General features: G+C 44.3%; 1 protein-coding gene across 1 annotated transcript; it reads right to left on the bottom strand.

Moving 5' to 3' along the window:
* Positions 1 to 12409: 12409 nt before the first annotated feature.
* Positions 12410 to 27312, bottom strand: LOC137325612 (di-N-acetylchitobiase-like). Its single transcript, XM_067990877.1, has 7 exons — positions 27181 to 27312; positions 22156 to 22294; positions 18474 to 18682; positions 16758 to 16929; positions 16572 to 16669; positions 15250 to 15411; positions 12410 to 12609 (listed from the first exon to the last, which is right to left on the bottom strand). Exons 1-7 carry the CDS (start codon positions 27310 to 27312, stop codon positions 12424 to 12426), a joined length of 1098 nt encoding a protein of 365 aa, XP_067846978.1. The 3' UTR covers positions 12410 to 12423.
* Between the last annotated feature and the right edge of the window lie 370 nt (positions 27313 to 27682).

Here is a 27682-nt window from a genome sequence, read left to right as displayed (position 1 = left end):
GTCAGAAATAGATTGTAGAGTGGAAACTTTGCGGGTCTTCGGTTTTCTCCCGAGTTGGTTCTCTTTGTTCGCGGTGGCCCAATGTTACCCGGTTGGTTGGTGGTAATATTCGGTTGGTTGTTTCGTAAGGCCCTTGTTGCCGCGAGGTGTCTGACGGTCACTGGGACTGTTGCTCTGGTTTCTTCTTGTGTGTCGGCCTGCTTCTAGAGCTGCTGACCTTCCCTGTCAAACTGCTTTCCTTGTTGTCTGCTGGGAACTGCTCTTCTTTCCAGACACAGGCAGAACCAAGACAGTTTCTTCTTGTGTGTCGGCCTGCTTATAGAGCTGCTGATCTTCCTTTTCAAACTGCCTTCCCCTCGCCTTGTTGTTTGCTGGAAACTGCTCTTCTTTCCAGACACAGGCAGAACCAAGACAGTTTCTTCTTGTGTGTCGGCCTGCTTATAGAGCTGCTGATCTTCCTTGTCAAACTGCCTTCCCCTCGCCTTGTTGTTTGCTGGAAACTGCAAACTGCTCTTCTTTCCAGACACAGGCAGAACCAACACAAGCAGCCCACCAGAGCCAGCAAGCCAGAGAGCGAGCGAGAGAGAGAGAGCTTTCGCCTTGTGGCTGTCTCTCTTACAATCTGTAAACGCAGTCTGTAAACACCATGTATTGTTCTATATGTATAAATGCGTAGGCTTCAAGGAGCTCTTGACATTTACCTGAGGAAGGAGGAAGCCTCCGAAAGCTTGTAGATTTCAAATAAAAATCGTTGGACTATAACTTGGAGTTGTAAAATTGTTTACAATTCTCTTACAATGGTCTGTTTAAACAGTTCTTACAAAGTTCTTTGATGGCCTTTTGATGGTCCCAATCATATTGCAAATTGCTTCTCCCAATGTGTCATTGTTTTAATTCTGATTTAGAGCTTGTCACATAAGGCTTCCTTTTGTATCCAACGTCCTAGTTGTTGATAGGTTTTGCATTAAAACAAAAGCATGGCCCCACCAGTCTGGAAAACGTTGCCTCTTTCAATGGGAGTGATTGTCGACCCCCTGCGGTCGGTTTTGCATGAAAACGGAGACATGTCTGAAGCAGTAATACTCCCACCTTCCACGTGTGGGTTGTGGATTTCGTCTGGTGACCTCTCAAATATCCTTCCATTTTAGGATTATAGTCAATGGCCAAAGTTTTCCCATACTCAGGGGAAAGGTGAATTTCTTTAGGGTTTTTCTCTGAGTTTTTGGGGGATCTGTGAATTTTTTTGAGAATCTTACAGAACGGACAGGGTCTCACTTTACCGGTACGAACTTAAACTGGTGCAGGACAGACTCCTGGACTGAGGGAGAGGGGAACGGAGAGGGTCTCACTTTACTGGTACGAACTTAAACTGGTGCAGGACAGACACCTGGACTGAGGGAGAGGGGAATGGAGGGTTATTGCTTTGCTTGATTTTAGTACCGTTGGGAGTCAGATTGCTGCCCTGACATCTGTTACTTCTGTGGAACTTGCTCCTACAAGGAATAGTTGGGGCAAAGTAAGCTGTGAGGAGGGCACAAAAAAGGGATAGAGAGAGGTTAAGTGAGTGGGCAAGAAGGTGGCAGATGGATTATAATGTGGAGAAATGTGAGGTTATTCACTTTGATCGGAAGAATAGAAGAACAGAATATTTTTGAAATGGAGAGAAACTATAAAATGTTGGTGTTCAGAGATAATTGGGTGTCCTGGTACACAAAACACAGGAAGTTAACATGCAGGTACAGAAAGCAATTAGGAAGGCAAATGGTCTGTTGGCCTTTATTGCAAGGGGGTTGGAGTCCAAGAGTAAGGAAGTCTTGCTACAATTGTAAGATTCTCAAAATTCACAGATCTCCCAAAACTCGGAGAAAAACCCTAAAGAAAAGGACTTTGGAATTTACCTTTTCCCTGAGTATGGAAAACTTTGACCATTGACTGAAATCCTAAGATGGAAGGATAGGTGAGAGGTCACCAGACGAATCCACAATACACACTGTGGAATGTGGGAGAATTACTGCTTCAGACATGTCTCTGTTTTAATGCAAAACCTACAGCAGGTGGTCAACACTCACTGCCATTGAAAGAGGCAACTGCTCCAGACATGATGGGACCACATCTTTGTTTGAAAGCAAAACCGATCAACACCTTGGACGTTGGATACAAAAGGAAGCCTTGAGTGACAAGCTCGAAAAATTGGAATTAACAATGACCCATCGGGAGAAGCAATTGCAACATGATGAGGGACCATCAAAAAGCCATCAAAGATTCTTAAGGACTTTGTAAGAACTGTTTAAACAGGCATGAAGTGTTTTTTTCAAAGTGACGAAGACCGTTGTAAGAGAGGGATATAGAAGTGGAAACTCAAAACCTCTCTCTCTCTCTCTCTCTTGTTCTTGCTGGCGCTTGTGTGCTGCTTGTCTTGTTCTGGCTGTCTCTGGAAGGAAGAGCAGCTTCAGCGAACAACAAGGCGAGGGGGCAACAGGAAAGCAGTTCAACAGGGAAGGTCAGTAGCTCCAGAAGCAGGCTGACACACAAGAAGAAACCAGAGCAACAGCCCCAGTGACCATCACACACCTCGCGGCAACAAGGGCCTTACGAAACAACCAACCGAATATTGCCACCAACCATTAACTCTGGCCCTTTAGAGTCCAACTTAGCTAGTATAGTGGGATTTGGAGGGGTGAGGTATCATTCCACTGTAATTTCCCTCATGTGTACCGAAGTGTTCCCCATTTTATTAGAGTGTTAAGATTGTTGTGTTGTATTTTCTCTCTTGAATAAAGGTCAAAGTTTCTTGCACCAAAACCAGTTGTCTGCTGCACTTTGTCACAACTAAGTCCAAGGTCGAGAACCCAGGGAGTGGGAGCAATTCGAACCACTCAGAAGTCAGAGGCGAAGCTGACACACACCACCACCCCCTACAAATTGTACAGGGGCTTATGGAGACCACACCTGGAATACTTTGTGCAGTTTTGGTCTCCTTACCTAAGGAAGGATATACTTGACCCCTGGGGACGCTGCAGCGAAGGTTCACTAGATTGATTCCTGGGATGAGAGGGTTGTGCTATGATGAGAGATTGAGTACAATGGGCCTATACTCTCTGGAGTTTAGAGGAATGAGAGATGATCTCATTGAAACATATAAGATGCTGAGAGGGCTTGACAAGTTAGATGCTAAGAGGCTGCTTCCCCTGGCTGAAGAGTCAAGAGCTCGAGGGCACAATATCGGGATAAGGGGTCGGCCATTTCGGACTGAGATGAGGAGCAATTTCTTCCCTCTGAGGGTTGTGAATCTTTGGAATTCTCTACCCCAGAGGACTGTGGATGCTCAGTCGTTGAGTACATTCAAGGCTGAGATGGATAGATTTTTGAATCGAGGGGAATCAAGGGATATGGGGATCGGGCGGGAAAGTGGAGTTGAGGTGGAAGATCAGCCATGATCTTATTGAATGGCGGAGCAGGATCGAGGGGCTGCATGGCCTAGTCCTGCTCCTATTTCTTATGTTCTTATGTTCAAACAGTATAGATGCATTTAAGGGGAAGCTAGATAAATGCATGGGGGAAAGCGCAAGAAGGATGTACTGATAGGGTTAGATGAAGAGGGGTGGGAGGAGGCATAGATCATTTGGGCCGAATGGCCTGTTTCTGTGCTGTGAATTCTATGTGTGTAATTCTATGTAAAACCTAGTTGATATGCAACTGAAAATGGTTCACGTTGTTACAAAATTGCAACAAATCCACAGTTTACGGGGATATTTTGTATAGAGCATAATGAATGAAATGTTTGTGAAAAACTCCAATGACGGCAGCAGAGAAGAGCTTCACTCCCTTAGTGACCTCATCAACCATCAAACCAATAAAGAACAGTGCTCTACTCACACTGACACAACAGACTGTAAGAAACTTGACAATTTTTTTTCTATTTCAAAATACACTTTATTTCATCATATTTAAAGGTACACACAGTTCAACGTAAAAGACACAATTTCAATCAATGTAGTTCGAATCAATACAGTGCAGATCGTACACACTATGATCTCATTATTACAATTCAAAACACAGTACATATCATCGAATACATTTTGTACAATACAAAGTGGGATGGCCTTACTCGGTGGCCTTTCCCCATGGAGCCTTTGCTTGGGCTGCACTTGCTTCAGTGCATCCCGCAGCATCTACTCCTGGACCTTGGAATGTGCCTGTCAGAAACACTCGGTCGTGGACAGCTCCTTCAGCTGGAAGACCAACAGATTTCGGGCCAACCAAAGGGCCTCCTTCACCGAGTTGATAGTTTTCCAGCAGCAGTTGATATCTGTCTCGGTGTGTGTCCCTGGGAACAGGCCATAGAGCACAGCGTCCTGTATTACCCAGCTGTTGGGGATGAACCGGGACAGATACCAACGCATCTCTCTCCATACCTTCTGCGCGAAGGGGCAGTCCATCAGGAGGTTGACGACGGTCTTGTCCCCGCTGCATCCTCGAGGGCAGCTCGCGGTGGCACTGAGATTTCGTGCGTGTTGGAAGGACCGCACTCGGAGGCCCCTTCTCACCACCATCCAGGCTACATCTTGGTGCATGTTGGTCAGTTCTGGTGACAAGGGGTTCTGCCAAATGGTATCGACCATCTGGTCAGGGACTACCCGATCGGATCCACCCTCTCCTTTCCCTGCAGGACTCCCAGAAAGTTCCATGACAACCACCAATAAAGAACAGTGCTCTTCTCACACTGACACAACAGACTGTATGAAGCTCACCAATTATGGTACAGAGGCAGGACACAGGGATTCAACCTTTGTGGGATTCTACTTGTAGGAACACAGGAATGTACAGGAGAGAAAAAGCCTATTTTGGACCATCTGGTCATTTCTCGAGTTTAAAAAGTAGAATACACAGATCCCTCAATTGAATTACCCACCATCTGACCTGCTCTTGTAGCCACGGCATTTATGTGTTATTTGTGACTTTGATTAGAGCAGATTCTGTGCTGTGGCAGGAGTGGAAACCTGATTGAAGGGATTAAACCATGGAGTTGCGTGAAAGGTGAGTTGAGATTTGAGAGGCAACAACACGCTCAAGGAATTTGGAGATCAAGCAGTGGTTGGAGATGGGGTGGTAGTTTGCAAGGACGGAGGGGTCGAGGGTGAGTTTTTGAGAAGGAGGAGTGATGATGTTGGTTTTGATAGGGAGCGGGGTGGGGGCAGTAAACTGAGGAGAGGGAACCATTTACAATGTCAGCTAGCATGGGGGCCATGAAGTAAAATTGGGTGGTCAGCAGTTTAGGGGTAAATGGAGCAGGAGGTGGGTCTCGTTGACAAGATGGGCTCAGAAAGGGCTTGAGGGAAGACAAGGGAGAAACTAGAAAAAGATCCGGGGTCATATTCAGTTGCTGACAGAATACTTTCAGTAATTGTTTATTCCTATCGACATAAATGATTCACAAACAATTTGTTGCTAAGAAATAAAAACTGATTGGCCTATTTGAAAGAACATTTCAGAATGTTGAATTTACTGGACAGTTAGTCCATCTTGTTATGAACACTGTAGTTCAGAATTTTCACATTATTCTAAATTCACAAATGAATATAAAGTTAATGTATACACTTTGCATCCTCCTTAAAGACAAGGTAGCCGTATGTCTTTATGCTTCAGTACACCTGCACAAACAATCACTCTGGGAATCTACTGAGCGACTGAGGTCCACAGAATTCTTATTGAAGATCGTAACGTCAGGCACGGTGAAATCTGTAAATAGAAAAATATGGGATTAATGACAGAACCACGATGGAAAATGGAGATATTTTTAAAAGTGATGATTTTCCCCTCTGCATTTCAATACCATTGTTATGATTGTAACCTCGAAAGTATCTGGACAGATCTGTACATTGAGTGATGTATGGAGGAAAAAACTCAGACTCACAGATTGCAGTGATGTGTCAGCAGGTGATGACTGTCTATTATGCTGTGCTTTTAAAAAAATGTTTGTTCAGAAAACTTTCCACAGTCAAAGTGGACAGTTGTTTACTTTGGCATTGACTTGAAAGAAATGCAAGGAGAGAGGCTCAAAGACATCTGCCATGGCTCTGACTGAATGCTTTGCGTCTGTCTTCACAAAAGAGGGGGACGATGCAGACATTGTAGTTAAGGAGGAGTGTGAAATATTGGACGGGATAAACATCGTGAGAGAGGAAATATTAAGGGGTTTAGCATCCTTGAAAGTAGATAAATCACAAGGCCAGCATGAAATGTATCCCAGGCTGTTACGTGAAGCAAGGGAGGAAATAGCGGAGACTCTGACCATCATTTTCCAATCCTGTCTGGTTCCAGGCCTGGTGCTGGAGGATTGGAGGACTGCTAACGTTGTAACATTGTTTAAAACGGGAGAAAGGGATAGACCGAGTAATTACAGACCAGTCAGCCTAACCTCATTTAGAAAGGCACGGATTAATCGAGGACAGTCAGCATGGATTTGTTCAGGGAAGGTCGTGTCAGACCAACTTGATCGAATTTTTTGAGGAGGTAACAAAGAGGGTCTATCAGGGTAGCATGTTTGATATCGTCCACATGGATTTTATCAAGGCTGTTGACAAGATCTCACATGGCAAACTGGTCAGAAAAGTAAAAGCCCATGGGATCCAAGGGACAGTGGCAAGTTGGATCCAGAATTGGCTTTTTTTTTATTCGTTCATGGGATGTGGGCATCGCTGGCAAAGCCAGCATTTATTGCCCATCCCTAATTGCCCTTGAGAAGGTGGTGGTGAGCCACCTTCTTTAACCGCTGCAGTCCGAGGGGTGAAGTTTCTCCCACAGTGGTGTTAGGTAGGGAGTTCCAGGATTTTGACCCAGCGACGATGAAGGAACGGCGATATATTTCCAAGCCGAGATGGTGTGTGACTTGGAAGGGAACGTGCAGGTGGTGTTGTTCCCATGTGCCTGCTGCTCTTGTCCTTCTCGGTAGTAGAGATCGCGGGTTTGGGAGGTGCTGTCGAAGAAGCCTTGGTGAGTTGCAAAGAGTAATGGTCGACGGGTGTTTTTGTGACTGGAAGGCTCTTTCCAGTGGGGTTCCGTAGGACTCAGCACTAGGACCATTGCTTTTTCTGGTATATATCAATGATTTTGACTGAAATGTAGGGGGTATGATTGAGAAGTTTGCAGATGACACAAACGTTGGCCGTGTGGTTGATGGTGAGGAAGAAAGCTGTAGACTGCAGGAAGATATCAATGGACCAGTCAGGTGGACAAAGAAGTGTCAAATGGCATTCAATCCGGAGAAGTGTGAGGTAATGCATTTGTGGAGGGCAAACAAGGCAAGGGAATACACAATAAATGGGAGGATACTGAGAAGTGTAGAGGAACAGAGGGGCCTTGGAGTGCATGTCTACAGATCCCTGAAGGTAGGTCAGGTAGATAAGGTGGTTAGAATCAGAGAATCACAGCATCATAGAAAGGTTATAGCATGGAAGAGGCCATTCAGCCCATTGAGTCCGTGCCGGCTCTACATAAGAACAATCCAGTTCGTCCCACTCCCACGCCTTATCCCCGTAGCCCTGCAAACATTTTCCTTTCAAGTACTTTTCCAATTCCCTTTTGAAGACCATAATTGAATCTGCCTCCACCAACCCCTCGGGCAGTGCATTCCCGATCCTAACCACTCGCTGTGTGAAAAAGCTTTTCCTCATGTCACCTTTGGTTCTTTTCCAATCACCTTAAATATATGTCCTCTGGTTCTTGACCCTTCTGCCAACCCTATCTACTCTGTCGAGACCCTTCATGATTTTGAATACCTCTATCAAATCTCCTCTCAACCTTCTTTGTTCCAAAGAGAACAACCCCAGCTTCTCCAGTCTATCCACGTAACTAAAGTCCCTCATCCCTGGAATCATTCCAGTAAATCTCTTCTGCTCCCCCTCGAAGGCTTTCACATCTTTCCAAAAGTGCGGTGCCCAGAACTGGACACAATACTCCAGCTGTGGCCGAACCAGGGTTTTATAAAGGTTCATCATGACTTCCTTGCTTTTGTACTCCATGCCTCTATTTATAAAGCCCAGGACTCCATATGGTTTTTAACCACTTTCTCAACCTGCCCTGCCACCTTCAAAGATTTGTGTGCACACTCCCCCAGATCTCTCTGTTCATGCACCCCTTTTACAATTGTGTCCTTTGGTTTATATTGCCGCTCCTCGTTCTTCTTACCAAAATGTATCACCTTGCATTTTTCTGCATTAAATTTCATCTGCCACGTGTCCGCCCATTCCACCAGCCTGTCTATATCCTCTTGATGTCTATAACTATCCTCCTCACTGTTCACTACGTTTCCAAGTTTTGTATCATCTGCAAATTTTTTAACTGTGCCCTCCATACCCAAGTCCAAGTCATTAATATAATCAAGAAAAGCAGTGGTCCTCGTACCAACCCCTGGGGAACACCACTGTATACCTCCCTCCCATCCGAAAAATAAACGTTCACCACTATCCTCTGTTTCCTGTCACTTCGCCAATTCTGTATCCATGCTGCTACTGCCCCTTTTATTCCATGGGCTTCAATTTTGATGACGAGCCTGTTATGTGGCACTTTATCAAACGCCTTTTAAAAGTCCAGAGACACCACATCAACTGCATTGCCCTCATCTACCCTCTCTGTTACCTCATCAAAAAACTCGATCAAGTTAGTTAAACACGATTTGCCTTTAACAAATCTGTGCTGGCTTCCCCTCATCAATCCACACTTGTCCAAGTGACTGCTAATTCTGTCTCAGATTATCGTTTCTAAAAGTTTCCCCACCACCGAGGTTAAACTGACTGGCCTATAGTTGCTGGGTTTATCCTTCCACCCTTTTTTGAACAAGGGTGAACATTTACAATTCTCCAGTCCTCTGGCAACACCACCGTATCTAACGATGTTTGGAAGATTATGGCCAGTACCTCTGCAATTTCCACCCTTACTTCCCTCAGCAACGTAGGGTGCATCCCATCCAGACCGGGTGACTTATTTACTTTAAGTTTCACTAGCCTCTCTGGTACCTCTTCTTCATCAATTTTTAATCCATCTGGTATCTCAACTATGTCTTCCATTACTGAGACCCTGGCAGCATCTTCTTCCTCGGTAAAGGCAGATGCAAAGTATTCATTTAGTACCTCAGCCATGCCCTCTACCTCCATGAGTGGTTCTCCTTCATGGTCCTTAATGGCCCCACCCCTCCTCTTACTACCCCTTTACTGTTCACATGCCGATAGAAGACTTTTGCATTCCCATTTATGTTGGCCGCCCATCTATTCTCATATTCTCTCTTTGTCCCTCTTATTTCCTTTCTCACTTTCCCTCTGAACTTTCTATATTCAGCCTGGTTCTCGCAAAGAAGGCAAATGGGATACTTTCCTTTATTGGCCGAGGCATAGAATTTAAGAGCAAGGTGGTTATGCTTGAACTGTATAAAACACTAGTTAGGCCACAGCTGGAGTATTGCATACATTTCTGTTCATCACATTACAGGAAAGATGTAATTGCACTCGAGAGGGTACAGAGGAGATTTATGAGGATGTTGCCAGGACAGGAGAATTTTAGCTAAGAGGAAAAATTAGTTAGGCTGGGGTTGTTTTCTTTGGAACAGAGGAGGCTGAGGGAAGATTTAAATGAGGTGTATAAAATCATGAGGGGCCGAGCGAGAGTGGATAGGAAGGACCTCGTTCCCTCAGCAGAGGGATCAATGACCAGGTGGCATAGATTTAAAGTAATTGGTAGAGGGGAGTTGAAGAAAAATGTTTTCATCCAGAGGGTGGTGAGGGTCTGGAACTCACTGCCTGAAAGGGTGGTAGAGGCAGAAACCCTCATTGCATTTAAAGGGTACTTGGATATGCACTTGAAATGCCACAACCTACAGGGCTATGGACCAGGAACTGGAAAGGTGGATCAGGCGAGATGGCTCTTTATTGGTCGGCACAGACATGATGGGCCGAATGGCCTCCTTCTGTACCGTAAATTTCTATGATTCTATATTAGGGTATTCCACTGTCACATATTAACAAATTCTGAACTATATTTTGTTGCAGCAACTTTCAAAGTATGCCTGCAGTGAGTTGCACAATAATGAATCAAGGAATATCTTGCGATGATGCCGACTGCAGCATTCCCAGCGACCTGGATATTCCCACCCTCTCCACCTCCCATCACATCAGGGAAGGCCTCCAGCAGATCCTTGGCCGCACTGCCACTGGTAATGCAACCCACCTAGCACTGCTGACCACAGAGGTCACCAGGAGAGGGGTGGTGGTTATCCCTGGGCAGCAGCTGAAGACCTGATGAAGCCTCTTTTGGAGGGTCAGGGCCCCGGTAGTGGGCAACTCTCCCTCTGCCCAGACCCCAAGAATGTACCTTGCTTAGGCCTCAGCAACCTGCCCAACCCTCGTCGACAGAGGGAAATTCGGGAAACCGTGGTGTGATATCCTTTCCTCTTTCTCAGAAGTCGGATTTTCTCAGTATTCTCACATATATATATTGCGCTATTTTCTCAAATAAATACATTTGTAGAAAAGAAATGACTCTATTTGTGCAATTCACCACTCTAAAATGATACGAACATTTATCCTAAAGTAAGTAAAAGAAGAAATTCAGGATCTGAAGTCTTTATTGCTTGTTACCTGATAAGTAATGCAGAATAGGCAAGTTAACGGGTTTGCAGGAATGTGAAGAGGTTACTGAAATGTAAATCTGTCACCAATATCCCTTTAGGAGTGGAAAGGCCACTCATCACTTGGACTTGGAACTTGCTGGTTCAGAGGTCTTTCTACACCATTAACTAAGAGTCTTATTCCATTTTGGGTCGGAATTGCTTCAATGCTTTTGTTTTAAAGCAAACGTACAAATCCTATTGAAACAGCTGGAAATGCTCGAGAGCACAGGATAACGGAAACTAGAAGAAAGAAAAGAAAAAAGAGAACAGAAAAGAAAAAGAGAAAAGATCGAAAAAGAAAAAAGAGGAAAGGAAAGAAAGGAAAGAACTTGCCTTATCATTCTCAAGAAAAAAAGGGAAAAGAAAAAAAGAAAGTTTCCTTTTCTCACCCAGCCCATGATTAACTTGATAAGATGAAGTAATGTTTCCAGCTCTTTCAGCTTTAATGATGCTCACGGGTCCTATTGAGCAGTGTGATCTCCCTGACAGCTCTCTGCATTGCCAATTCAGTGCCTGCTCTAAACTGGTTCCTGTGCCCATTGGTACAATTGCCAGCGGGCTCCAGTCTGCTAACATGGAAAGATTAGATCAGTGGACTGATTCGCCGTCCCCCATTCTGACAACTTTGCTTCCTGTTCGACGAAACGATCACTTTACCTCGAGAAATCAGTTAAAGATATTAAAGATCAAGTATGGTCTTACTTACGTATTATTTAATGACAGCACCAATTTTATTGCCTTCTTTGTCTTATCATTTTCATCTATGAGATGGTTAGACCATAATCTCACGCACAGAGTTCGTCAAACAATATTGTGAATGAAGAAAACTGTGTCAGGAATAAAGACCAGGACAATTCTTGCTGGGTAATATTACAAAGTAAATAAAGATAAAATGGGACACAGACCTCCCTCCCCCCAACACTGAGTTTCACATGTTGGCAACGAGGAGGGCAAGTGATTAACTAAGGACTACTAAATATATGTGCCAAGATTAGACTTGAGGGGAATTTTTTTAACCGGTACCACAACTGTTTTATATTTACACAAACCCCACTTTCCTGGAGCAACACAACTAAAACACTTACTTTGGAAACATCACATTTTATTCTGTGAAATACGTGTTCCCGTAAAAATTTAAATTGCCTTTCAAGAATAGACAATTGTAAAGCACTCAGGTGGAATAAAATTCAAATGGTTACATTGTCTTGTAATATTACAATTAAATAAAAATACTAGCAGTACACAGGATACTATTATCTGGTCCGTTCACCCCCCCTTAATGGAGGAAAGTTGAAAATTAAAGTTATCTTGGTTCAAAATGATAACCAATCAAAATAAAATCATCAAAATCATTGTCAAGAATTAAGATGTGCATAAAACAGACAACACGCGTGTGCATATCAGAATTGGATTATTACCCAACGGGAAAGCTGACTTGTTTTCTGAATTGTAAATAATTAGAGGCGAGATGTTTTAACCTGCACTATCATTAAGCATTATGAAAGTCAATACAGATTTGATGCATTTTGTAAACAACTTGAGATGCCTGAAGTGACCAGATCTTGGAGTACAAATTGTATTCGTACATTTTCTTTTCATTGAATAGAAATTCGTTAGCTCGACAAAATGTTAAATCTGTTCCCTAGATCTGCGTTATCTTTAATTTCTAATGTTGGAAGCTAGCTCACTTTTTGCTGAGTATACTTGCAAAATTAAATGATTACATTCTGTTAAGATGAGATGGTTCAACGTCGCCGTTTTCCTCACAAAGGGCAAAGAGCATTCCACATGTCTTCAGTTTGCTTTACTATGAAATGATCATCACTGTAGTTCAGCATATTTCCATTCCACATGCCTATGCCACGGAGTCTCAATTTCTTCATGATCGCTGACTTAATTGAAATGCTCTGTGGATCGTCATACCAGACCTCATGAAATGTATTATTAACCTGCCATAAAAAAATAAAGAGTTACACAGATAGGAGCGAGGGGTTTGGGTCAATGCTCAGTTCGAGACACTATGCTGAAAATCTTCATCAGCAGAAGACAGAATGGACTGAAATGTACGATGAGAAAATGCACAATGACAAATGAGCAAAACAATCTCAAAAATTAGGGACTTACGGCTACGGCCGGCAATTTCCTCAGGGCTTCTCCCACTCCGTCCCCTGACCATCGGCAGAAACTCCATTTCCGTGCACAAACGCGGTTTTCCGCTGCACGTCCACACAAGTAACGGGAACGGAGCAGGAGCAGCTCCAAGTCTATCTTTTTTAACACCCAAACCAATTAACTCATCTGGATGCTGTGCAACATATGAACATAAGGCACACATTGAAAGCACAGACGGGACCTCAGTTTAACGTGTCATCTGAAGGACGGCACCTCCGACAGTGCAGCACTCCCTCAGTACAGCAACTTAGAAAAATCCACATGAACAGCCCAGATGTCAATTCGGATGCAACAAGTCAAAAGATTATGGTGTTTGATTGGGAAAAAAATGATTTGGGGGAAATAGAAAGAGATAGATGACTTGCAAGTCAGAGTTAGCATGGGCCTCCAGAGAAAATGATTTAAAAAAATAAATCGAATTATCCAAGGTCTGATTTAACTCAATGTGGAACATTCTATCATTTCAAAATAATCTTTTCAAATTGCTCAAAGTAACAAAATATTGCAATCGAAAGGTGGAAAACATGATTTCAATGTTACTGCTGAAAGCTCAAGCATCACAGCCTTTGACTGCAGTGCATCAAGTATCTCAGCAAACTTGGCCAACGTCAATTAGACATGTGACTAGGTATTTTTTTATATTCGTTCATGGGATGTGGGCGTCGCTGGCGAGGCCGGCATTTATTGCCCATCCCTCATTGCCCTTGAGAAGGTGGTGGTGAGCCGCCTTCTTGAACTGCTGCAGTCCGTGTGGTGACGGTTCTCCCACAGTGTTGTTAGGAAGGGAGTTCCAGGATTTTGACCCAGCGACGATGAAGGAACGGCGATATATTTCCAAGTCGGGATGGTATGTGACTTGGAAGGGAACATACAGGTGGTGTTGTTTCCATGTGCCTGCTGCTCTTGTCCTTCTAGATGGTAGAGGTCGCGGGTTTGGGAGGTGCTGTCGAAGAAGCCTTGGCGAGTGGCTGCAGTGCATCCTGTGGATAGTACGCACTGCAGCCACTGTGCGCCGGTGGTGAAGGGAGTGAATGTTTAGGGTGGTGGAACCAATCAAGCGGCTGCTTTATCTTGGATGGTGTCGAGCTTCCTGAGTGTTGTTGGAGCTGCACTCATCCAAGCAAGTGGAGAGTATTCCATCACACTCCTGACTTGTGCCTTGTAGATGGTGGAAAGGCTTTGGAGAGTCAGGAGGTGAGTCACTCGCCACAGAATACCCAGCCTCTGACCTGCTCTCGTAGCCACAGTATTTATATGGCTGGTCCAGTTAAGTTTCTGGTCAATGGTGACCCCCAGGATGTTGATGGTGGGGGATTTGGTGATGGTAATGCCGTTGAATGTCAAGGGGAGGTGGTTGGACCCTCTCTTGTTGGAGATGGGCATTGCCTGTCACTTATCTGGCGCGAATGTTACTTGCCACTTATGAGCCCAAGCCTGGATGTTGTCCAGGTCTTGCTGCGTGCGGGATCAGACTGCTTCATTATTTGAGGGGTTGCGAATGGAACTGAACACTGTGCAATCATCAGCGAACATCCCCATTTCTGACCTTATGATGGAGGAAAGGTCAGTGATGAAGACAGGACATACCCAGGGATGGTGATGGAAGAGTCTGGGAAGTTGGTTGAAAGATATGTGCGTATGGCTGTGTCAGGCTGTTGCTTGACTAGTCTGTGGGACAGCGCTCCCAATTTTGGCACAAGTCCCCAGATGTGAGTGAGGAGGACTTTGCAGGGTCGACTGGGCTTGGTTTGCCGTTGTCGTGTCCGGTGCCTAGTGGTCCGATGCCGGGTGGTCCATCCGGTTTTATTCTCATTATGACTTTTCGTATCTGGATTTTACAACTGAGTGGTTTGCGAGGCCATTTCAGAGGGCAATTAAGAATCAACCACATTGCTGTGGGTCTGGAGTCACACATAGGCCAGACCGGGTAAGGACGGCAGGTTTCCTACCGTGAAGGACATTAGAACGCAGTAGGTCGAGAGTGTGTGGTATTTGCTACTGTGCAGTTTTCTTATGTACAGGGCACGCTACCGTCAATCTTTTGTGCTAAATTGATCATCAAATGGGAGACAGGGGCACACATTTCACAAACCAAACAATCGCTAATTTTCACAAGAGGGTCAATCTGGGTTGTGCAAAGTGATCGATTTGAAAAGACCACAGCTCATCTCATTTTTTGCAACTGGTCATACACAATGTCTTAACAAACGGAACTGGGTTTGGTGCTTTGTCTGTCAACTCCCATTTTCTTGGCTATTCTCCAACTACACACATTTTCTACTGTATAAACTGTACATTCTGAACTGTGCTGAATCCTGTACACAGGGAATATTGAATCATGAAATACTGCAAGCTTTGCATTCTGCAAAGAATGGACAATGCACAACTCTCCATTGTGTTTTGATTGATAGTCTTACCATGTAGATATAAGACGGGACTTTCTGCTCATCATCCCAATATCTGCCAGTAATTGATTTGTGCACATGCTGTACGATCTCTTTGTATGGGACCTGACGTCCAGCTGCATTACTGCAAGGGGCACCTCGGAAAGGAATCTTTTCCAATACACACCTACCAGTCTGAAAATACAAAAGGATGAAAATATAGTTACTTTGGGAACTTCAAAAATGCAGTAACAACATGACTGATCTCTAAGTGTAAAGAGGAACAATTAGAGAAAAATAAGTTTTAAACTTTGGACAGGAGGGTCTCTCACTGAAATATATAAAATTAAATAGTACATTTATAGACAAGGACAAGGTTGTAATTTCAAATAGACAGCAACAAGACTGAATATAGAAAATTACGGAGTGATGTAATTGACGTGTTTAAGATGATCAAAGCAGTTGATAGGGTAGATAGAGAGAAAGTATTTCCTCTGGTGGGAGAGTCCAGAACAAGGGGACATAACCTGAAAATTAGAGCAAGGCTGTTCAGGGGTGATGTCAGGAAGCACTTCTTCACGAAAAGGGCCGTGGAAATCTGGAATTCTCTCCCCCAAAAAGCTGTTGAGGCTCGTTCAATTGAAAACTTCAAAACTGAAATTGATAGATTTTTGTTAGGGAAGGGTATTAAGGGTTATGGAACCAAGGTGTGTAGATGGAATGAAGATACAGATCAGACATGATCTAATTGAATGGAGGAACAGCTTGAGAGGTTGAATGGCCTCCTCCTGTTCCTATGTTCTTATGATCCCTTGTGTTAAAAGGATGAGCTTTGAGAAAAGATTAGAGAAGTTTAAGATTTACAGCCGAGAAGAATGCAGTTAAGGGGAGGCCTCAGTGGAATAAAATGTTAAATAGCACAGATAAGGTAAGCCCAGAGAGCAAGCACTGCAAACAAATAATTTCTCCAGAACAGTGAATCAATGGGATATTTTGCACAGCAACAAGACAATCATAACATCATAGTATCATAGTAAGTACAGCAAGGGAGGAGGTCATTCGGCCCATCATGCCTGTGCTGGCTCGTCACAAGAACTATCCAATTAGTCCCATTCCTCTGCTCTTTCCCCATCGCCCTGTAAATTTTTCCCCTCAAGTATTTATCCAATTCCCTTTTGAAAGTGAATATTAAATCTGCTTCCACCACCCTTTCAGGCAGTGCATTCCAGATCATAACAACTCGCTGCGTAAAAAAAATGTTTCCCCAGATCACCTCTGGCTCTTTTGTAATGGTTTACAATAGTCTATTCTAAATAATTCGGATTACTGAAAGCCAGATAATGACAAAACCTTACCTCAAAAAACTGTGTGCAAGGATAGTCATAACCATACCATGGAACTCCCAACACGAGCTTTCTGGAATCAATTCCCAGATTGATATAAGCGGAGTAACCTAAATGGGGAAAATAATAATGAGGGTCTTAGATTCACATTGATATCGGGCAGGTAGACCCTGAACCAGATGGTCTTATTGTACATACCTGATAAAGTCTGGTAATAGGGAGCATTTGCCTTTGCAAAGCAATTGTCCCACATTTGACTCTGCATATCATAGGACATCACAAATAAAAAGTCACAGGAATTTGCAATTCTCAAAAAGTCATAGCATCGGCCATCAATGCAGTCTGGAGACCAAGGCACGTTAAATGTGACCTAAGGGCCAAAGAGTAACAAGAAGAAGTTAGTTTCATCTCATACCTTATGTTGGATATCACTAGTAGTTATATGGTTTTTATATGCACTCGCACATGGTCCATGGGAACTGTGAATTTAACAGGTTAGGAGTTCGACAGTGTTCATGAATGTATAAAAAGGAACAGGATAAAGTTGGGGCAAATTGTGAGTTAGAATTAATAGGATCCTCGGTTATCAAATATTAATCAGGTTCAATTCCCCACTGCTCACTCACCTTCTTCCTCCAATTTTCTGTCAGTTTTCTCTCCTCCTCTCCAAAAGGCATTAAGTTGTAACCAAATTGTAGTCCCAAAAGGGCCAGCCACACTCCAATACCGAGTCAAAGTGGCCAAAGTTCTTTTACGCGAGGCCAGACATTGAGTGCTGGCAGGCAATTTTAACATGGGTGGGGGGACTAACCCAATTGGTGGCCATCTGCACGGTCACACTTCCAGTGGGAGGTTTCCAGATAATGATCAGATGGTTCATTTGACCTTCCCCGACCCAGTGGCACTCGGGGTAAATTGTGCCCTCCAACATCCCAGCTGAAATCAGATAACTCAGCACGAACCAGGATTTGCATGGCTCATGTAGTCACTGCCTGAACAAGAAGGCATTCGGGAGCCGAAGGTCAAGAATTAAATCACTGTAATCTGAGTTAGCAAAGTCCGTTATGTGCAAACTTCTCAGCAGTAAAAGTCTGCTTCAAACTTTACCCAATAAAAATGCAGCGAGTGATTTCATTTTTTGCCTACTTAATGGTCCCTTTATTTCAAAGTAACTCATTAGATATAAACTGTGGGACATTTCTGAAGGATGTTATAGGGCTTGACATTAAGACAAACATTTCTTCCTTTGAAGAAGTGTTTTGACGGAGTAAATAAGGAGAAAATGTTCCCAGTGGCAGGAGGGTTGATAGCCAGAGGACACAGCTTTCAGGAGATTGGCAAAAGAATGAGAGGGGAGATGAGGAGAATTTTTTTTACACAGAGAGTTGTTATGATCTGGAATATAAAACCAGAAAGGGTGGTGGAAGCAGATTCAACAGTAACTTTCAAAAGGGAATTGGATAAATACTTGAAGGGGAAAAAATTCCAGGGCTATGTTCTTATGTTCTTATGAACAGGGGAGTGGGATTAATTGGATAGCTCTTTCAAAGAGCCAACACAGGCACGCTGGGCTGAACGGCCTCCTACTGTGCTGGAACCTTCTGAGAACCTATGTGAAAATTACAGTTCGAACTATGCCATCCATGGAAGCTGGAACTCAAGTCACTTGTATCATTCTGGGCTACAAGTGATGCAGCATCAAGTTTGCTGTATATCCAGCTTAAACTGATTCAATCTAAAATTTCTAACCTCAGCAATTGTCAAAGCAGCTTTGTAACAAGATGATGCACTGATAAACAGCAGCGAAAAATCATGATTTCAATTCACTTATCCAGAAAAATATCAATCTTCCTTTATGATTAAGTAGAAAGTAAATTGCTTATCCCCATTTAATTAAAAAAATGGCTTCTTTACCTGAGACCCAGGTATTTCACGGTGGAACACATCCATGGTTTCGGAAACCAGTTGAGGGATCTTGAAATAACCTATAGATGGTTTTTTATCAGCAATGTTCACATCCAAATTGATTCCATCCATAAATTGCCTTTTTGCCAACTGCAATTGCTTATCGACCCACTTTTCTCGGCGTTGTTTGTATACAGTGTTCCATAGTGAAAAAACTCCTGGTGAAGGGTGAAGAAACAACTTCCAATTATAGAGCATCATTCGCACAACATTGTGTCCCAAGACACTTTGCAGGACAGAATTGCCAACATCAAGTAGGAAGTAGTAGAGGAAGATTTAGCTCGAATTTGTATTTACATAGTGCCTGACACATCCTCAGGATGTCCTTAAATGCTTCATCGCCAATTAATTATTTTTGAAGCATAATCACTGTTGCTTTGTAAGCAGATGTGGTCGCTAATTTGTACCCAGAGAGGCCCCACAAATAGGAAATTGGATAAATGGCCAGTTCATCTGATTTGGTGATGTAGGTTGAGGGATGAATGTTGTCCAGGACACCAGGAGAACTCCCTGTTCTTTGAATTGTGCCAATGGGATCTTTTACATCCAACAGAATAGGCAGGTGGAGCCCTTGTTTAAGGTCTCATCTGAATCACAGCACCTCTGAAACATTCACCTGAGGAAGGAGGAAGCCTCCGAAAGCTTGTGATTTTCAAATAAAATCGTTGGACTTGGTTCCAATTTTCACTTGGTGTTGTAAAATTGTTTACAACAGCACCTCTGGCAATGCAGCATTCCCTCAGTACTGCACTTATGTGTCAAGTCCTGGAGTAAACCCAAAACCTTCTGACCCAGGAGGAGAGACACAGTGCTAAAGCTGAGCCATGCTGACACGTGAGGGAAGAGACCAAAGGCGCAGTCAAACAGGTCGGTTTTGATGAGGCTTTCGAAGATAGGAAGAGAAATAGCAAGACAAAGAGGTTGAAGAAGAAGAATCTGGAGTTCAAGACAGTAACAGCTGAAGGTTCTGCCATTGATGGAGGAAGAGGAGAAATCTCAGCGGCCCAGAGTCGGAAGAATGGAGCGTGTGTGCTGGGCTCTGGACACAATTGGGTCGGGCTTTCATTAAACTGCATTCTTCATTCTAAATCCTGGCATCAGTGGCAGACTGCTGCTGTGCCAGGGAATAAAAGTTCCACCTATCTATTTATAGGTTATTAAAAACAGTATGTCCTGTCATCTTTCTGTTCAAAAATTCTTTGTCAACAGTATCTTTTGTTTTTCTATTTTAATTGTGTTCACATCTGGTGACGCCCATCCTGTCACCTTTGTAATTGGATTTTGCCTATAATGTGGCCTGTGGTTATATAGTTCCACACGACGGCCATCAAGTTATGGTGTGAACAGTTTTTATTTGAAGGCCTCAGCCTGTCTCCAAAGCCTGGACATATCCTTCTCCCTCATATACTTCTACAGCTTCCCCTTAAATGCATCTATGTCATTTGCATCAGCCACTCCATGTGGTTGCAAGTTCCACATTCTTACCACTCACTGACGAAAGAAGTTTTTCCTGAATTCCCTATTGGATTTATTTGTGACTATCTTATAGTTTTGGATTACCTCTAGTTTTCGACTTGCCCACAAATGGAAAATTATGAACATATGAACATACGAGAGCTGGGGTAGGCCATTCGGCTCCTCGAGCCTGCTCTGCTATTTGGTAAGATCATGATTGATCTGATTGTGACCTCAACCCCACTTACCTGTCTACCGACTATAACCTTTGACTCCCTTGTTAATCAGGAGTCTATCTAACTCAGCCTTAGAAACATTCAATGACCCTGCCTCCACCGCTCCCTGGCAAGGGAGTTCGACAGACTCACGACCCTCTGAGAGAAAAAATTCCTCCACACCTCCGTCTTAAATGGGAGACCCATTATTTTTAAACTGGTGGCCCCTAGTTCTAGTATCTCCCACAAAGGGAAACCTCCTCTCATCATCTACCCTTCTAGTCCCCTCAGGATCTCATATGTTTCAATAAGATAACCTCTCGTTCTTCTAAATTCCAGTGTATGCAGGCCCAACTTATCCAACCTTTCCTCAAAAGATAACCCCCTCATCTGAGGAATCAGTCGAGTGAACCTTCTCTGAACTACCTCCAAGCAATTATTTCCTTTCTTAAATAAGAAGACCAAAACTGCACACAGTATTCGAGATGTGGTCTCACCAATGCCCTGTACAACTGTAGCAAAACATCTCTACTTTTATATTCCATTCCCCTTGCAATAAATGACAATATTCCATTTGCCTTCCTAATCACTTGCTGTACCTGCATACTAACTTTTTGTGATTCATGTACTAGGACACTGATTCCTGTGGCACTCGTTACATCTTGCCAATTCATAATTTTAAAGACCTCTATCAGATCACCACTCAGTCTTCCCTTTTCTAGAGAAAAGAGCCCCAGCCTGTTCAGTCTTTCCTGATAGTTATACTCTCTCAGTTCTGATATCATCCTTGTAAATCCTTTTTGCACTTTCTCCAGTACTTCTGTATCTTTTTGTAGTATGGAGACCAGAACTGTGCACAGTACTCTCAGTGTTTTCTAACCAAGGACCTATACATGATTAACATAACTTCTCTGCTGTGAATTATTTTCCTCCAGAAATGAATCCCAATGATTTGTTTGTGCTTTTTACGGCTTTCTTAACTAAGCATTTCTGCTTAAATGCTCCAGGCAAGTACAGAAGATCGGAATAGGGCGACGATGAGGGAAGCGGTGGTTCGGCCACCTAACTTGCAGGAACATGTGAGGGGTGAGGGACTGATGCTTCCAAAGATGTCAATAGCAGTTTGGTCGCATTCCATTAGACCACCCTCCTCCCCAACAAGACATGTTAGACCCTCCATTCCCCGATCTCCCCAATACTGCCAGATCCCAGCAATCCCTGACCATCTCCTGAGTCCTTGCTGGATCCCACAATCTCCCTCCTCAGAATTCTCCCCCTCCCCTACTCCTAGATCAGAAGACTCCCACTCAGTGCTCACGAATCCAGCAAGTTTGGGAGGTGAAAAGTAGAATAAAAATACATCACCAGTCAATCTCCCATGGCAATGGACAAAGAGAGTCCTGACTTGTGTCGTATTCAGACGAAGCAGGATTGGAGTGTGGGGGATAATTCAAACAGGGTGTTCAGATGTAACTCAGTCCCCATTGTGAAATCATGAATTTTGTCCTGATATTTAATATAATACTTTGATCAATTATAATTTTTATTTAAATGGCAATTTGAGCTGAAAGATGCAAAACAGAGGTGCTACAGTGCCACCACTGGTGGGGAGGATGTAATTACAGTGCATCAAGTTTACGGAGACAGTTCCCATTATAAATGTGGACAGAGGAATTTATAAATGGAAAAAGTTGCAACAAAAGTGTGAAAAACTTGAGAACAGAAAGTAAGGTTTTGTTGACAGGAGGTGTGTGTGGATATAAGATTTTTCACATGCAATAGATTGAATGTAGAATAATTTGCGAGAGCTGTACCGGAGCTGGAGGGGAATTTCAGCACTGTAATGTCAAAAATAGCAATTCAAGGCTGTGCACTGAATGTCCTTTTATGTGGTTTTCAATAATACAGCTTGCATTGGAAGACAGAAGGACATTTGTTTTTTCTGTGATAAAATTACTTACCTCTCAGGACAACTCGAACTTGATTCGCATGAGCATAACACAAAAGCTCAGGATCGTATGGTCCAAAGGCTGCAATAGTCGTGACCTTAGACCAGTCATAATACTTCCAATCCTTTCCTCCAACATCAAAGACAAAGACCTAGTACAAAATAAAGCAGTCAATTGCAGTAATGAAGGGCAGAAAACTGCCATTTAAAAATAGATATTTTCACAATCAATGGCCCAGATTTTGTTGACAAAATAACGGTGAGGCGAATGGGGCTCGTTTTATTTATGTGTAAATGGTACAGCAACTTCAGGCGAGGGGCAGATACGCAGTTAAACTCAAACATCCACAAGTTGCTGACCGAGTTGGGCTGCTCCGCTGTTAGCTTCACGAAAACAGCATCCAGCTATCTTGCTCAACCTTAAAATGCATTGAACGACGTGAAGTTCATGTATTTGTGCAGGAGATTCAAACTGAACTCGCCATGGAAAGTTACGTCTTTTCCATTCCAGTCCAAGTAACTTTTTAACGACGGTGAATGTGTTCATTATCGGCAATCAAGATCTCTGGCACTGATAATTAACTATTACAAGAGTGGAGTCTCATTCCTTCAGGATTTAATTGCTGTTGGAGATTTTAAAAATGTCAATTTTAAAATTAAAACTTTCTTTCACTTCCCCTTTCACTCACTTCTCAATCCTTGCACTGTTAATTTCACTACCTTCAATCTCATTGGTTAAGGAGATACCCTGTTTCTTGCCCTGTTCACTCAGCTCCCAAATGCCCTGTTTCACTCACTGCCCCGTTATCAGTTCGCACTTTCAGCAACTTGCCACTCAAAAACGTGCAAGGGCAGGTCCAAGTAACGGCAAGCACCGTTAGATGCCCTGTTAGAGCAAAATTTGGCCCATTATCATTTCCCCAGGTTACGGGGTAAGGAACGGCTGGTGAACTGATTCTCAGGTTGCCACCAATGTCGATCTAAATGCAGCCACCAGAAAAAAAGAATATGCTAAAGAGCAACAACCTCTCAGAACTTCCATCTCCACAATAGTGCAGGTGAGAGGAACTGAACAACATGAGGAAACGGAGCTCACATCCCAATACTCCATTCCAAGTGTTGGTGCTCAATACACTTCAAAAGGACAACTTAAACTAAATAAACTCTTTATACAAGGGATTTTAGTGTTCCAGTTTAAAAAATTTTGCATTCAAGGTACCTGGTGTCAAATCAAGCATTTCTACCATGAGACCAGCAAGACTAGATCAGAATATAGTTCCCGAGAAAGAGAAACAGCGCATACTGCACCAGTGTGACATTTTTCCATTTCCCACACCAACCATCCTGTGTTCTCAAATGAGACTGCCTGTTTAGTGCTGCAGTTTAGTTCATCACAGTTTTGTGATTTGGGCCCTTTGAGTTGGACTGAGACTATCAAACATGCATCATCTGAGCTGACACTTTTGTGCAGTAATGAGAGAGTGCTGCATTGTTGGAGGGGTTGTCTTTTGGATGAGATGTTAAAGTGGATCTAATAGAACGCTGGCAATATTGAAGAGCAGGGAGTTCTCTTGGTGTCCTGGCCAACAATTATCTCTCAACCAACATCAGCAGAAACACATTAACTGTTCATTCATGCAACTTGCTGTTTGTGGGACCTTGCTCTGCACATATCAGCAGAATTGTATTCCAGCACAATCTGTAACCTCATAGCCCGGCATATTCCACTCTCTACCATTACCAAAAAGCCAGGGGATCAACCCTGATTCATTGAGGAGTGCAGAAGAGCATGTCAGGAGCAGCACCAGGCGTACCTAAAAATGAGGTGCCAACTGGGTGCAGCTGCAACACAGGACTACATGCATGCTAAACAGCGGAAGCAACATGCTATACACATAGATAAGAGATTCCACAACAACCAACGGTTCAGATCAAAGCTCTGCAGTCTTGCCACACCCAGTCGTGAAATGTGGTGGACAATTGAACAACTAACGGGAGGAGGAGGCTCTGTAAACATGCCCATCTTCAATGATGGCGGAGTCCAACACGTGAGTGCAAAAGACAAGGCTGAAGAATTTGCAACCATCTTCAGCAAAAAGTGCCAAGTAGATGATCCATCTCAACCTCCTCCTGACATCCCCACCATCACAGAAGACAGTCTTCAGCCAATTCGACTCATTCCACGTGATATCAAGAAACAGCTGAGTGCATTGCATACATCAAAGGTTATGGGCCCCGGCAACATCCCGACTGTAGTGCTGAAGACTCGTGCTCCAGGACTTGCGACGCCTCCAGCCAAACTGTTCCAGTGCAACGACAACACTGGCATCTATCCAACAATGTGGAAAATTGTCCAGGTATGTCCTGTCCACAAAAAGCAGGACAAATCCAATCCGGCCAATTACTGCCCCATCAGTCTACTCTCAATCATTAGCAAAGTGATGGAAGGTGTCATCGACAATGCTATCAAACGACACTTACTCACCATTAACCTGCTCACCGATGCTCAGTTTGGTTCCCGCCTCCAGACCTCATTACAGCCTTGGTTCAAACATGGACAAAAGAGCTGAATTCCAGAGGTGAGGTGAGAGTGACTGCCCTTGAAATCAAGGCAGTATTTGACCGAGTGTGGCACCAAGGAGCCCGAGTAAAATTGAAGTCAATGGGAATCAGGGGGAAATCTCTCGAGTGGCTAGAGTCATACCTAGCACAAAGGAAGATGGTAGTGCTTGTTGGAGGACAATCATCTCAGCCCCAAGACATTGCTGCAGGAGTTCCTCAGGGCAGTGACCAAGGCCCAACCATCTTCAGCTGCTTCATCAATGATCTTCCCTCCATCATATGGTCAGAAATGGGGATGTTCACTGAATATTGCACAGTGTTCAGTTCCATTCTCAACCCCTCAGATAATGAAGCAGTCCGAGCCCCAATGCAGCAAGACCTGGACAACATCCAGGTTTGGGCTGAATAGTGGCAAGTAACATTCACGCCAGACAAGTGCAAGGCAATGACCACCTCCAACAAGAGAGAGTCTAACCACCTCCCCTTGACATTCAACGGCATTATCATCAACATCCTGGGGGTCACCATTGACCAGAAACTGAACTGGACCAGCCATATAAATTCGGTGGCTACAAGAGCAAGTCAGAGGTTGGGTATTCTGTGGTGATTGACTCACCTCCTGACTCCCAAAACCTTTCCACCATCTACAAGGCACGAGTCAGGAGTGTGATGGAATACTCTCCACTTGCCTGGATGAGTGCAGCTCCAACAACACTCAAGAACTCCACACCATCCAGGACAATGCAGCCCGCTTGATTGGTACCCCATCCACCACCCTAAACATTCACTCCCTTCACCACCGGCGCACAGTGGCTGCAGTGTGTACCATCCACGGGATGCATTGTCGCAACTGTGCAAGGCTTCTTCGACAGCACCTCCCAAACCCGCCACCTCTACCACCTAGAAGGACAAGGGCAGCAGTCACATGGGAACAACACCACATGCAAGTTCCCCTCCAAGTCACACACCATCCCAACTTGGAATTATATCGCCATTCCTTCATCGTCGCTGGATCAAAATCATGAACTCCCTACCTAACAGCACTGTGGGAGAACCTTCACCACACGGACTGCAGCGGTTCAAGAAGGCGGCTCACCACCACCTTCTCAAGGGCAATTCGGGATGGGCAATAAATGATGGCATTGCCAGCGACGCCCACATCCCATGAACAAATAAAAAAAATTGCCGCTGAGTTTGCCGACAACACTTCAAAAAGTGATTCATTTCATGTGAAGTTCTTTGGGACATCCTGAGGACATGAGGTGCGACATAAATTCAAATTTATTCATTCTTGGAACCAACAGACAGAGGAGACTTTTATCCCACCCATCTGTCAGAAGAATGTTTTTTTGGTGGGAAGGTGGGAGAAGTGGGATAAAAGCAGAATGAACACATCGAGCCTGCAGGTTATATTGGTGGTGCTCTTGTTGCTGCCACACTGCCCACTTAGTAACATTGCTCTGAAGTAAATACTGACCTCATCAATACAGTCAGCAGTTACAGAGTCATTTTGCAACCAATGTAATTTTTAAAGATCTGTTACGTTGTATTCAGTTTAATCGTGGCCAAGGTCCCAGTTTTACAATAAGTGAAAAAGTCAAATGTCATTTTTATGACATGAGATTCCAGGATTTTCAATATTCTGTGGAAACCACAAACCGGTGACCTTAACCATGGTATTAGACAGACACACTGCAGGAGTTAGATCACACATCATTTAAGACTCTGCACATTGGAGAAATATATTTAAAAAACACATTTTATGGAAGCTGCACTTGTTAAGATATCTTTGCACTGCTCAATACTACTGTTCGTCCTATTTTATACAAACTGTAACTATACCAACATTAACACTTTAACATACGGATTATAATATGAGACACTTTGCATTTCAACAATAATCGGACATTCCCCCCGCCCCTCTACCCCCATCCCAATAGCTCCACCTGTCCCTCACCCCGACCCACACCCCTCAGACTGTTCCGAACACCCACCCACGACCCACGAACACCCACCCTCGGCCCCCAAACACCATCCCCCAGCCCACGAACACCCACCCCCGGCCCCCGAACACCCACCCCCAGCCCACGAACACCCACCCCCGGCCCCCAAACACCCACCCCCAGCCCACGAACACCCACCCCCAGCCCACGAACACCCACCCCCGGCCCCCGAACACCCACCCCCAGCCCACGAACACCCACCCACGACCCACGAACACCCACCCCCGGCCCCCGAACACCATCCCCCAGCCCACGAACACCCACCCCCAGCCCCCGAACACCCACCCCCGGCCCCCAAACACCCACCCACGACCCACGAACATCCACCCCCGGCCACGAACACCCACCCCCGGCCCCCAAACACCCACCCACGACCCACGAACACCCACCCCCGGCCCCCAAACACCCACCCACGACCCACGAACATCCACCCCCAGCCCACGAACACCCACCCCCGGCCCCCGAACACCCACCTCGAACTCATGCTCCACGGTCACGGGTTCGCACAGAATCCGATCCGAACATGGACAGCCGGACCCAGAGCCGCAGCAGACCCACAGCACGAGCACGACCAGGGCCTGCACCAATTCCAAACTCCAGCGCATCCTCTCCGCCTGAGCTCTGCCCGATATGAAGATCCACCAGATGCAGCAAGATCATTTATTGAAATCCACCCGGATGTGACTGATGATGACACCTCCTGAGTCTCTCTCTCTCTCTCTGTGTTGGTGGATGTGGCAATAGTGAAATGTTGTTACAATCTTCATACTCTGAAATGCAACATTTACAGGGACGTTCTCTTCTCCCCCTTCCTCCAAATCTTGGCCAACAGCAACCAGAGAAACTAATGTAGGAAAAAGAATGAACTTGCATTTTTTAGCGCCTTTCATGACCTCAGAATGTCTCAAAGTGCTTCATCCCTCTCCATGACCACAGTTTGAGGCTGAACCAGACCGTTTGCAAACTTGGAGTCCT

Source organism: Heptranchias perlo, chromosome 9 (genome assembly GCF_035084215.1).
Source record: "Heptranchias perlo isolate sHepPer1 chromosome 9, sHepPer1.hap1, whole genome shotgun sequence".
In the NCBI taxonomy this organism is placed as follows: Eukaryota; Metazoa; Chordata; class Chondrichthyes; order Hexanchiformes; family Hexanchidae; genus Heptranchias; species Heptranchias perlo.
Note: the sequence above shows the minus strand (reverse complement) of the source record. Positions and strands in the feature narration are given on the sequence as shown.

Coding starts and splice junctions, on each gene's coding strand:
- LOC137325612 (XM_067990877.1), bottom strand. CDS start 27,312: ATGCGCTGGAGTTTGGAATTGGTGCAGGCCCTGGTCGTGCTCGTGCTG. Junction 16,670..16,757: donor CTATTACCAGACTTTATCAG/GTATGTACAATA, acceptor TTCCCCATTTAG/GTTACTCCGCTTATATCAAT. Junction 12,610..15,249: donor TCCCGTCTTATATCTACATG/GTAAGACTATCA, acceptor TTTTTATGGCAG/GTTAATAATACATTTCATGA.